Here is a 12,753-nt window from a genome sequence, read left to right as displayed (position 1 = left end):
TGAGGAGCGCCATTGAGAGGCTGGCGGTCCAATAGGATTTCGACAAACCACCGGGGATCAAGGTAGCCGGACACTAAAGGATTAATCACCTGTCAGTCGTTACCTGGGAGACATAAAGAAGGAGATCAAGGCGTAATTCATCTAAGGAGGATTGCCTTCGTAACTACAACCAGAGAGTGCCTGTGGCAGAGGTGTCTCCCTGATGTTCACCAAGGAGGGTCTGTGGCAGAGACTTTTCCTACAAATGTTAGAGTGATACTCCGGCTGCCAGGTCAGTGAGAGAGGCCTGTCCGGGTACACTAAACCCACTCAGGCAGGAGTGGTACGGAAAGTGTTACATATTGGAACAGGACTGTTTCAAATAATACACCTGAATCTGCTGTTTTCCATCTTCCTGCAAACTCTATCCCTTTCATCACAGTTCATTGTTTTTACCCGGCTGGGTAATAAAGAGCACAGCAAAGACACCTGTTGCGGACATTCTTTTACTATTGCTATATGCACAATTCACCCCTAGGAATTTGGAAGAGCCACGAGGTAAACGTGCCACCCAAAACAACCAGCAGCTCCTCCGGGGGTAAAACAATGAAAACATTTAGAAGCGTGCAATGCTTTTATATTGTGTTTCTGGGTTCCTAAATCTAGTCTGGTTCACACTAGATGCAAATTTGCACTGCATCAAAGTCGCAACCTGTTAATGCAAACTTATTGCAGAGTGTATGTTAACTTTACGACACCCGCGTAATCAGTTTGCCAAACTCAGCGCAATTTGCAGAATCTGATCGCATGGGTGTAAACAAAAAAAGGGTCCTGCACGAGTTTGGTCCGAATGGGATGCAAATTCAGCCATGCAGTTTCTATGACTGAATTTGCATCCCACAGACATCGCACGTGATCTGCAAAGCAATGCGGTGCGAATCACACGCAATGCCTGGCATCGCACTAGTGTGAACTGGATCTGAAGCTGCATTAGAAAGTACACACATCTTCTTATTCAGGCAACCATGAGCTTTGAAATAGGAGGAAGTTTCTTCTAAACAAGAATGTGTGTGAATCACTGACACCTTCCTGCACCTGGAATATTGCAATTTTTTATGTTTCCAGGAAAATTACCTGCAGCTTATTTTCACTTTCAGTACCTAAGTGGGCAGGACACACCATCTGTATAAATAGGAAGGATACTTGCCATTGTCTTTATTACAGGAAGGGAGGCTGTGCAAGTTATCTAGAAGAGGTAAGTGCATGAGATAAATGGACACAAATGTTAGTTTGTATATATTCAAATTTTTACAGCTATGTTAGGATCACAGTTAGGGCTCTTTCACATGTCCCTTCAGTTTCTTTCGTCCGCTCCGTCGGCTCAGCGGGGATCCCCGCTGAGCTGTCGGTAGATAGGGCTGGCCCCGCACACAGTGCAGGGACCGCCCTGTCTGAGCTCCGCTCTGCCCTATGGGGAACCGGATGCAGACGGACCGTCTGTCCTTCTGCATCAGTTCCGTTCCGCCGGACGGAAGAAAAATAGGGTTTTCTTCCGTCCAAAAACCGGATCCCGATGGACGCGGACGCTAGCGGATGCTCCATCCGCTAACGGACGCGTTCCCATAGGGATTCATTACAAGTCCGTTAACGGACTTGTAATGAACGGACAGGCGGAACGGACGTCTGAAAGGTGAAAATAATGAAAAAACAAAAATTTAGCTTTTCAGCAGTAAATACATCATGATATCTCAATATTATTTCAAAATATTGGAAACTACGGTAAAAGGTTTACATAACAAACCGTGCAATCCTTTTCACACACACAGTGGGTTCATCATGGACAGTGAAAGAATTTACCGTGATTTGCATTTTATATGCTTTTTTGGGCCAATCTTTTGTTGAGCAGATTAATAAATGCAAATTGCGGCTGAAAAAGGCATGTGTCTCATAGGAAACCGTGTCTCATAGGAAAACGTGTCTCATAGGAAACCGTGTTAAATGAACTGTAGTGCATTTCTGCAAAAAACACCAAAAAAAACGCATTGGTGAGAACCGATCCTGATTGTATGAACTGCACAGATTTAAGCTGGTCATAGATAGGTAGGGTTTCAAATGAAAATTCTTAGTAAAAGTCTTCAGAGAATTTGTATGAAAATTCCCAGAACACTCTTTTGTCGTTTAAAAGATTTTGTTTGCTTTTAACCTTTGATTTTGGAAAGAATGAACTTTACCGAATGAAAACTACATACACTATAAAGGCCCATACACACGATCTGACTTTTTGACAACAAACTTCAAAATGAGCAGGTTTTTCAGAAAATCCGACTGTGTGTATGCTTCATCGGACAAACTTTTTCGGTTTTCATTGGACAAATGTTCGCTCTGCAAACAGAAAAACTTTCCGGCAACAAAAGTCAGATGGAGCAAAGTCTGATCGTGTGTACAGAAGTCCATCGGACTTAAGTCCAAAGTACAAACACGCATGCTCAGAACCAATGCAAAAGATCAACCAGCAATAGCAGAAGTTGCCCAAAGGGTGGCACTAAAGAGCAGAAAAACCACGTAGTACGTCAATTACGTCACTACGTTCATGTTTGTTGGCTGAAAAAGTCCTGCCATGTGTATGCATACCAAGTTCGCGGCCAACGCCCTTCGAACAAAAATCCACTGAAAAGTTTGTTTGAAGTTCGATCGTGTGTATGAGGCTTAAGAAATTCATTCATTCAGTAAAAAATTTCCAACCCGCTCCTTTGAATTTTCTTGCCATTGCAGTTGAAAATGAATGTCGATTTGTCCACTAATGATTGGAAAAACTCTCTTAGAACCAAACTCTCTATTCCCAAGAAATTTCTTTTGAAATTCTACCCATCTATGGCCAGCTTTAGTCTGAGTTCTTGAAAGAGGTCTTCATCAGTGCCTCATCAGTGCCACCTAGCAGTGCTGCCTATCAGTGTCACCTACCAGTGTCGATCAATGCCCATCACTGCCACCCATCAGTGTCCATCACTGCCACCCATCAGTGCCACCTATTAGTGCCATGTCTCAGTGCCCACCAGTGCCACCTATCAATGCCCTTCAAAATTTCATTTGGATACAGTATTGTATGACCGCGCAATTGTCATTCAACAGTGACAGCGCTGAAAGCTGAAAATTGATCTGGGTAGGAGGGGGGTTTAAAGTGGTTGTATATCCTCTTTTTACATTTTTTCCTACAGGTAAACCTTATTACCCTATACTGTTTAGGAGATATTCACTTTGCATTCAGCCGCTGACATTAGCGGCACATGCGCTGTGAGTGCCTGACTGAAGGTTTGGCAGATGCTGCTGGACTTTGTTGGGATGAAAACTTCCGCGTGCATGTGCAGGAGTGACGTCATCGTGGTACTGACCACTCACAGTGTCAAGGGCAGAATGTCATCCCCCTCGGCGTGGATCAGGATGAGATACCGACGCCTCATTCTAAAGTATTTTATAATAAGCTAGTATGCGCTGCATACTAGCTCATTATACCTTTGTTTTTATATATATTTTTTTTGTCCTGTGGGTATACAACCGCTTTAAGTGGCCGTTAAGCAAGTGGTTAGATTTGCAAAAATTGGAAATTCCAAAATCGGAAATTCCAAAATCGAAAATTCCAAAATTCCAAAATCGGAAATTCAGAATTCAAAAGTTCGGAAATCCGAAAATTCAGATTTCGAAAATTCGAATATTTGGAAATTCGAAAATCTGAAAATTTGGATTTTTGATTTTCCAAATTTTTTTTCCACATTTTTGAATTTCCGAATACCAAATTTTCTAATTACCGAATTTCTGAATTCCGAATTTTCGGATTAACCAAAATTTCCCAAATTCGAATTTTCACATTTCTAAAAAAAGCAAAAAAACAAATGAAACGAAGGAGATTGAGGCTGATTTCACACTGATTTGTGATAAAATGAAAATTTTATAAACTTTCTAAAATGACAAAACTACAATTGTTGCTAACTGATTTTAATGATAACATTTTGTTTTCTGTTACTAGAAAAATTTGAAAAGTCATCATGTGTGAGTATTCAATCATTACTATCAAAATCTTTGTTGGGGATTATAGAAAGCTGATGTTATACCAAAGCAGTGGTGTCAAACTGACAATGGACAACACATACAAATATGAACATGCTATCCTAAAACTAGTTAGGCTGCCAAAATGTGATATCCCTAACAAGATGATTGTTCTAATTATTTTGCGGCTATTTTAGGGCCAGTTTACACCACACGCAATCCAGTGCATTTTTCTGCATCAAAAACACATGGAAAGTAGGTTACCGTATATGGTTTTCAATGGCATAGTTCAAACCAGTAATTGCATTTCCAGTGCGTTCCAGTTCCAGAAAAAAAAACATTCTGCATTTTACCTGTACTTAATACTACTGGAACGCTGTAAAACGCATCTAAAACGCACTGGAACGCACTTAAATGCACCAAAAACGCACTGTAACACACTTGTCCTTATCTAAGGTTAATAAAAAAGAGGGGTGAAAAAAAGCACTGAACTGCATTAAAAACGTACCAAAAACGCACTGGAACGCATCAAAAATGCATCAAAAACACGCCAAAAACACGCATGCAAAAAAGCACCTATAGCGCATCCGGATTGCGTTTCTATGGTGTGAACTGGCCCTTAAACGTAAAATCCATTAACATCCTGTTATATAGGTAGTTGAATAACATGATGTGTCCCAACTAGACATTTGTGGATGTGCTTCAATTGTATGGCAATTTGTAATGGACAACCGTTAAAGTCAATTTATGATGACAGATTTATTCAATAAGTAGGAGTAAAAACTATCAGTGAGGTGACAGGTGCAGTAATCCATAGCAATCAATCAGTTCAGGCCTGATTCACATATGGCTTAGTGGAAACGTGGGTTCCTGCTAGCGATTTGAAAAGCGGGATTCATCCGTGTTTCCGCATGTTCTGCTCGTTCACTTGACTGGGCTGTCCAATGCAGGGACCAAATTTTAGCTTTGAGCTGATCAGCGTGTGACGTCGCCGACCGGGAGCGGACGTACAGGTAGCCAGTGCACCTGCGCCGCTCCGATGACGCGGCAAAGGCGGGCGTGACTAATCCACGCCAGCCAGGAAAGCAAGGCAGGGAGGGCAGATGAAATGAAGCAATGGAACGTGCAGCAGGGGGCGTGGCTAAAGGCGGGCAGCGATGTTAATGAGACAAACGGCCCTTGGGTGTCCATGCAGCCACAGGCTTTGACCAAGGTATCGCACAGGGGCATCAGAGCGACCAGCCACCCGGGACAGAGGCGGACAGACTGCAGAACACAGCGAGAAATGCACACGATCGGACCAAAGAGCACAAATGTGAAAATAGGCAAAGGACCTATAGAACTCCGACACCAAACCGATCAGCTTGTCCTGCAATAAAAATTTGAATACTAGTATTTAGGGTTGTCCCGATACCGATACCAGTATCGGTATCGGGACCGATACCGAGTATTTGCGCTAGTACTCGTACTCGTGCAAATACTCCCGATACCAAAATAGAATACTTTTTTTTTTTTTTGTGACATCGAGCGGTGCATAGAGGCAGGGCCGGATTAACCGTGGGGCTGATGGAGCTGCAGCTCCAGGCCCCCATCATAATATAGGCCCAAACTTAATTCTCTCACCAGGGCCCGGCGGCCGGCCGACGACCGCTATATAATAAATCCACATGTCCAGTCAGCTGCAGTGCCATTGGATGGCACTGATGGGTGGCACTGATGAGATGCACTAATAAGCTGCCTCCCTGCACTGATGCACTAATGGGCACTGATCTGCACTGATAGGTGGCACTGGCTAGCTGCACTGGCACCGATGAGCTGCACTGATAGGTGGCACTGGCAGTGATTACTCCTTCAATGATATGTAGTTTTCCAGTACCGTATGCTAAAAAACAGCCCCACACCATGATGTACCAGTTCTTCATAATTCTAAAGAAAATATCCTTAGTCTGTATTGTGGTTTGAAAACGGTCACATGACATTTAAAAAAAGTATCGGTATTCGGTATCGGCGACTACTTGAAAAAAATTATCGGTACTTGTATTCAGTCCTAAAAAAGTGGTATCGGGACAACCCTAGTGCTGACCAAGCCTTTTCTCACACTACATTTTTTTTGTATTAGTAAATACTTTGTAAATACTAAAATTAGTAAATACTTAGTAATTAACTTAAATTAAAGCGGGGGTTCACCCTTAGAGGGCACTTTTCCCCCTTAGATTCCTGCTCGTTTTTACTAGGGGAATCGGCTATTTATTTTAAAATATGTGCAGTACTTACCCGTTTACGAGATGCATCCTCTCCGTCGCTTCCGGGTATGGGCTTCGGGAATGGGCGTTCCTTCTTGATTGACAGTCTTCCGAGAGGCTTCCGACGGTCGCATCCATCGCGTCACGATTTTCCGAAAGAAGCCGAACGTCGGTGCGCAGGCGCAGTATAGAGCCGCACCGACGTTCGGCTTCTTTCGGCTACGAGTGACGCGATGGATGCGACCGTCGGAAGCCTCTCGGAAGGCTGTCAATCAAGAAGGAACGCCCGCTCCCGAAGACCCATACCCGGAAGCGACGGAAGAAGATGCAGCTCGAAAACGGGTAAGTACAGCTCATATTTTACTACAAATAGCCGATTCCCCTAGACCGAACGAGCAGGAACCTTATGGGAGAAAAAAAAAAATTTCATAAATGGGTGAACTCCCGCTTTAAGTAAGTGACAGTAAGTAAATTAGTAAATTTAGTTCTTTTTTGCTAGCTAAATTACTTAGAATATATATATATATATATATATATATGGATCATTGCAATTTTTTTTTACATCACACAGTATTTGTTGAGCAGTTTTTCAAACGCAATTTTTTGGGAAAAAATACACTTTAATTCATTTTATCGCACAGCAAACACAATATAATACCTAATTTAAAAAAAAACATCTATATAAATAAAAGATGATGTTACACATAGACACTTAGGGGTAGATCCACAAAAGGATTATGCCGGCATATCTACTGATACGCCGGCGTAATTTTAAATTTCCTGCGTCGTATCTTTAGTTTGAATCCTCAAACCAAGATACAACGGCATCTGGTTTCGATCCGACAGGCATACGCCTTCGGATCGTAGATGCAATACTTCGGCGTCCGCTGGGTGGAGTTCTCGTCGTTTTCCGCAAATTAGCTATTTCCGTCGATCCACGAACGTACGCGCGGCCGTTGCTTTCTCTTACGTCGTCTCTAGTCGGCTTTTTCTGGCGTATAGTTAAAGCTGGTATTTTGCGGTGTATGGTTAGACTTGCCATGTTAAGTATGGCCGTCGTTCCTGCGTCGAAATTTGGATTTTTTATTTTTTGGGCGTAAGTCGTTCGTGAATCGGGATGGACGTAACTCACGTCTAAGTTACGTCCTAGCGACGTCATTTAGCGCAATGCACAGCGTGAAATTTCGGGACGACGCATGCGCATTTCATTTGGCGCGGGGACGCGCTTCATTTTAATGAAACCCGCCCCCTAATCGCCGATTTGAATTCCGCCGCCAGAAATACACTACGCCGCCGTAACTTACGGCACAAAATCTTTGAGGATTCGAAAGAACGCCAGGTAAGGTACGGCGGCGTAGCGTATCTCTAGTAAGTATCCTATAATGATATAGTGATTTTCATTTGTTTTGGTTAACCAGGGTGAAGAAAGTCGCATGTCTAGAAAGAACAGGCTTGTACCAACCCCAGCAGAGGAAGGGGGAGGAAAACCCTCTGAAAAGCTATCAGCCATGTTTCCTCATATAGGGAATATCTTGTCACAAAATCACATACCTGTACGTCATTCTGCTTCCAGTGGTTGTAACAGGGTGATGCCAGCAGCTGCAGTAAAGGCGGCGATCAGGGACTTGTGATATTGCGGCAGACATTCTAACACTAACTGACACCTTGTGGGAACCAGTGACAGGAATCAGTGCTTAAAAAAAAATATGCACTGTCACTGTACTAATGACACTGGCTGGAAAGGGGTTAAACATCAGGGGCGATCAAAAAGTTAAATGTATGCCTAGCCAGTGCTTTACCACTCTGTGTGAGGTGCTGTCACTAGAGGGAGATATGGAATTTATTGCCTGCTTTGCAGAGACACAAATTCCATCCCTTCCGTCCTGGCAGCTGTCGATTTTTGCCTTTTTAACATGCCAGAGGACATCGGGCACCCAGTGCCTGCCTATTGGCTGCCGCTGCGTGAAATCGAGCCGCCGGAGGCCCTTCCCTGGACGTGTCAGATCATGTATATAGACATGATCTAGCGCACAGGTTACCGCTCTGTAGCAGTAAAACTGCCATAGGGCGGACCTGAAGCCGTTAAAGCAGAACACCAAGCAAGACAGTTCAGATGGAACAGGGGAAGGGTTAGAACCTCAGTTGTATTTTTATTGCTGTCTGCAATCCTAATGGGAGGATTCCGCTTACTTCTCCTCCTGGGATGATAGGAAGTAAAGGGAAACTTTCCCAGTTAGGACACAGAGAACAATAATAATCTTATAAAAGTTTAAACCCCCCCTCCCCCTGGGTGTTGAATGGCAATTCTAGAGCAGGGGTCTCCAGACTTTCTAAACTAAGGACCAGTTTACTTTAGGGAGGCCAGACTGGACAGCCAGTGGGAGTAGAAAATGACCCGGTGTCAGTGGTAGTAAACGGTTCCCCATCTTATGGTATTAGGGGGAGGAATAGTGCCCCATCCCTGGTGTCAGTGGGAGGAATAGTGCCCATAAAAGCAAGCAAAGAGCCACATCCGACCCTCAGGCCGCAGTTTGGAGACCACTGTTCTAGGGGGATGAATAGTGATTAGGAAATGTTTTCTAGCTTTCTCAACAGTGGTCATTCAAGGCGTCCCATTAAGGAGCCATCCAAATTCCCTCAGGGCTCTTAGTAAAGTAATGCCCCCACGCCATTTATCATCCTAAAAGTACCAAAGTCATGACACTGGCCGAACATATAGAAAGGGTTCCTATACTGTACGCCGTATTCCCGGCCACCTATCAGGCCGATCTCTTCTATGGAAATTTTTTGCTGATAAAAACAATCATTTTTGGGAAAACACATACCGTAGTTATCGGGGTATTGCGCGCTCCGGCGTATAGCGCGCACCCCTAAAGTGGACCCGCATTCCTGTAAAAAAAAAAACATTTTAGTACTTACAGTTTTGGTGTCTTGCGCGGCGTCCATCGGCGGCCTCGTCGGGTCCGGTGTCCGTCTGTGGCTTCGGGTGTCCTCTTCGTCGGGTCCGGCGTCCGTCTGCGGCTTCGGGTGTCCTCTTCGTCGGGTCCGTTTGTGGCTTCGGGTGTCCTCTTCGTCGGGTCCGGCGTCCGTCTGCAGCTTCGGGTGTCCTCTTCGTCGGGTCCGGCGTCCTTCTGCGGTGTCCTCCCCGCTTGGACGTCCAGGACGTGAGCGCGAGAGTAGCCGAGCCTGCCCGACTATACCCGAGTGTACTGTGCTCGGTATATGCCGGCGCAGTGTTCAAAACTCGGCGCGGGAAAACGGGTATTGGTGTATATATCGCGCACCCACGATTTTGCCCTGATTTTCAGGGCAAAAAAGTGCGCGGTATACGCCGATAAATACGGTAAATCATAAATGACATAAAGTCCAAAACGAATAAGTAGTGCAGAAGTGACAGGCTGTCTGTGATGTAGCTGAAAGGCGATTCTCCTGTGTTATATCAATTCATGAATTCTTTCCTTTTCTTTTCCACAGAGCGCTTGCTTATGTGGCTGCTTCTGCGGCCGGAGAAATATGACAAGAAAACCAGATAAAAGGACGAGGGAGGAAAAGGAAGAATGGCAGAAAATGGAAGAGGACGAATGGATGATTGAGGAAGAGGCAGGAGAGGTGGAAATTTCTGAAATGAAATAGTCAAGCATGAAACGGCTTGAATTCCAACCATGTGACCTAGTGGACGTGAACATGGCATGGGAGTATGAGGTAGCGGATGAAGAGGAGACAAAGAAAAAACACATGTGGCATTTCAAAAACACCTGGAAGCCCGCAAAACAAAGGAAAAACAAGAAAACGACTAAAGTAAACCAGACAGAAGAACAAGAGAAAGGCCTCGTACACACGACCGGATCTATCCGCTGGGATTGATCCGCGGATCAGTTCCAGCGGACAAATCCGGTCGTCTGTACGGCCTAGCGGATATTTATCCGCGGAGATTCCTCCGGCCGATCGATTTCAAGTGGATAGAAATTTCTTAGCATGCTAAGAAATCTATCCGCTTGAATCGTGTCCAGCGGATTGATCCGGTCGTCTGTACAGACTCACCGGATCAATCCGTCCGCTCCCCTCCCTCACATGCGTCGTAATGATTCGACGCACGCGTGGAAGTACTTACCTTCCAGTGTCGCGCACGTCGCTGCGTCATCGTTGCGGCGACGGCGCGACACGTCGCCGCAGATGTATTCCGCGCGGATTTTGATCCGATGGTGTGTACAAGGATCAAAATCCGGAGGAGGAATCTCTGCTGGAAACGGTCCGGCGGACCGTTTCCAGCGGAGATCCCCTCGTGTGTACGGGGCCAAAGACAACAGCGAAGAGGCCGGGGAGAAGGAAGAACCAGAGAAAGACAACAGCGAGGAGGCCAAGCAGACATGTTGCAAATGTTCTCCATGGTTTCAATGGCGCTATATAAACCCATTTGTACTTCTGGGTTATCTCATAAGACCTTTGTGGAAGTTCATGAAAAAAGTAAGTACCCTTTAAAATTAAACTTGCTTAGGAGGTAGTTCCATAGATAACTAGCAGTCTATCATAATTACACAATTACAGTTCATAAAAAATTGTTAGATATGTGCACTGCCGAAAAATGTGTTTGTTTTCGTTTGATTCGTTTTTATTTTATTTTCAATTTTTTTCCCTTTTTCGAGTCATTCATTATGATAGAAATTCAAAAGTTCAAAAATCCAAAGTAATAACTAACTAATAATAACTAACGAAAACTAATTTTATCTGAAGTTACGAATTATCCAAAATAACAAATGCTGCATCTAAACGAATGGAACATAACAAATTAATAATAATAAATAATAATATTAAAATGTTTTTATTATTATTTCTTCGTTATGTTCCATTCGTTTAAATGCAGCATTAATTCTTTTAGATAATTTGTAACTTTGGATAATATTGTTTTCTTTACGTTCACTAACAGCCATGAATTGGTGGTGGCGGGAGGGGGGACTGATTGGCATAAGCAGAATCTTCTACTACCGCTTATTCTAGGGAAATTAATAGAAATTATGAAATGTTTTCTAGCCACTTTAAGACCAGTCTTTTTCTGGCACTTTTTGTTTACAAATTTAATTAATGTTTTATTTATTTTTTGCTAGAAAACGTATAACCCCCAAACATTTTTTATATATAATTTTTTTTTTACCAGAGGCCCTAGGGAATAAAATGGTGGTTGCTGCAATTATTTTATGTCACACATAATTTGCGCAGTGGTTTTGCAAAGGGAAAATATTTTAGGTAAAAACGCACTTTAATGAATTTTAAAATAAAAACACAATACACCGAATAAATAGATACCGAACATGTCCTGCTTTAAAATTGCGCACACTGGAATGGCGACAAACTACGGTACTTAAAAATCTCCATAGGGCGTCCCATTAAGGGCTCCTCCAACTTCCCTCAGGGCCCCTAGTAATATCCTCCCCTTTGACATTTATACTCCTAAAAGTACTAAACTCATGACACTGGCTGAACATATAGAAAGGGTTTGTATACTGTACACCAAATTTTCCCAGTCACCTATCAGGCCGACCTCTTCTATGGAGAAAACTACCTTATAAAAATTGGCATTTTTGTGGAAACCTATTTATCATAAATGACATAATGTAAAGTAGTGCAAAAGTGACAGACTGTGATGTAGCTGAACGGTGACACTCCTGTGTTATATCATCTAATAAATACTTTTCTTTTGTTTTCCACAGCACCTTTGCTCGTGTGTCTGCAGTGGCACCTCTTAAGATGACCAATAAGATTTATACTGGTATAAATTAACAAGGAAAGCAAGAGCAAGGCGGTTAAGAAAAGCTAAGGAGAGAGACATAACCACATACAGGGAGGAGGTGGCAAAGGTAATCAGGAATAGAGAGAAGGAAGAAGAGGAAAGGAAGACTGAAAGAAGGGTAACAAAAGAGGAGAAAAAGCGGGAGGAGCGGGTGAGAGCAGAGAGGGAGAGAGATGGCTGAAGGGCCAACAGAGAAGGAAAGACAGGAGAGGAGCAGAGAAAGAAGGATAAGAGAAGAGGAGAAGGTCAGGGAGGAGCGAGTCAGAGCAAAGAGGGCGAGGGAACAGAGGGCAAAAGAAGCCCGGGGGAGAGAGAGAGAAGCAAAATGAGTAGGGAATAAAGGGAATTAGAAGAAGGGAGGAGAGGATGAGAGGGACTGGCCAGAGAAGATAACAGAACGTAAAAGGGGAGAGGGGGTAAGAGAGAGGGGTTGAGGGGTGGAGTGAGAGAGAGAGAGGGGGGTGAGAGAGAAATAGAGGAAAGAGGGGGGGTTGAGGGGAGGGGTTAGAGAAAGGAGGTGAGAGGGGGGGGCGACAAAGAGAGAGAGGAAAAAAAGAGCATATATTAGGTGACTATGTGACATATGAGGTTTAATGTTGATAAATGTAAAGTTATGCACTTGGGGCCTAAGAGTATGCATGCATCATACATACGAGGTGGGGGGGGGGGTATAAGAAAGGCCTGGATTCTTTCCTAAATGCACAT

The 12,753-nt window shown here is 43.8% G+C and overlaps 1 protein-coding gene across 1 annotated transcript in view; it reads left to right on the top strand.

Moving 5' to 3' along the window:
• Positions 1–1,165: 1,165 nt before the first annotated feature.
• Positions 1,166–12,753, top strand: part of LOC120926441 (lysozyme g-like) — a 128,829-nt gene continuing 117,241 nt past the window's right edge. The window contains exons 1-2 of the mRNA XM_040336354.1: positions 1,166–1,234; positions 4,001–4,023. Coding sequence (XP_040192288.1) covers positions 4,020–4,023 — 4 coding nt within the window. The 5' untranslated portion in view covers positions 1,166–1,234; positions 4,001–4,019. The remainder of the gene's footprint in view (positions 1,235–4,000; positions 4,024–12,753) is intronic.

Source organism: Rana temporaria, chromosome 2 (assembly GCF_905171775.1).
Source record: "Rana temporaria chromosome 2, aRanTem1.1, whole genome shotgun sequence".
Taxonomy (NCBI): domain Eukaryota; kingdom Metazoa; phylum Chordata; class Amphibia; order Anura; family Ranidae; genus Rana; species Rana temporaria.
The sequence above is the reverse complement of the archived record's forward strand: the minus strand, read 5'-3'. Positions and strand labels throughout refer to the sequence as shown.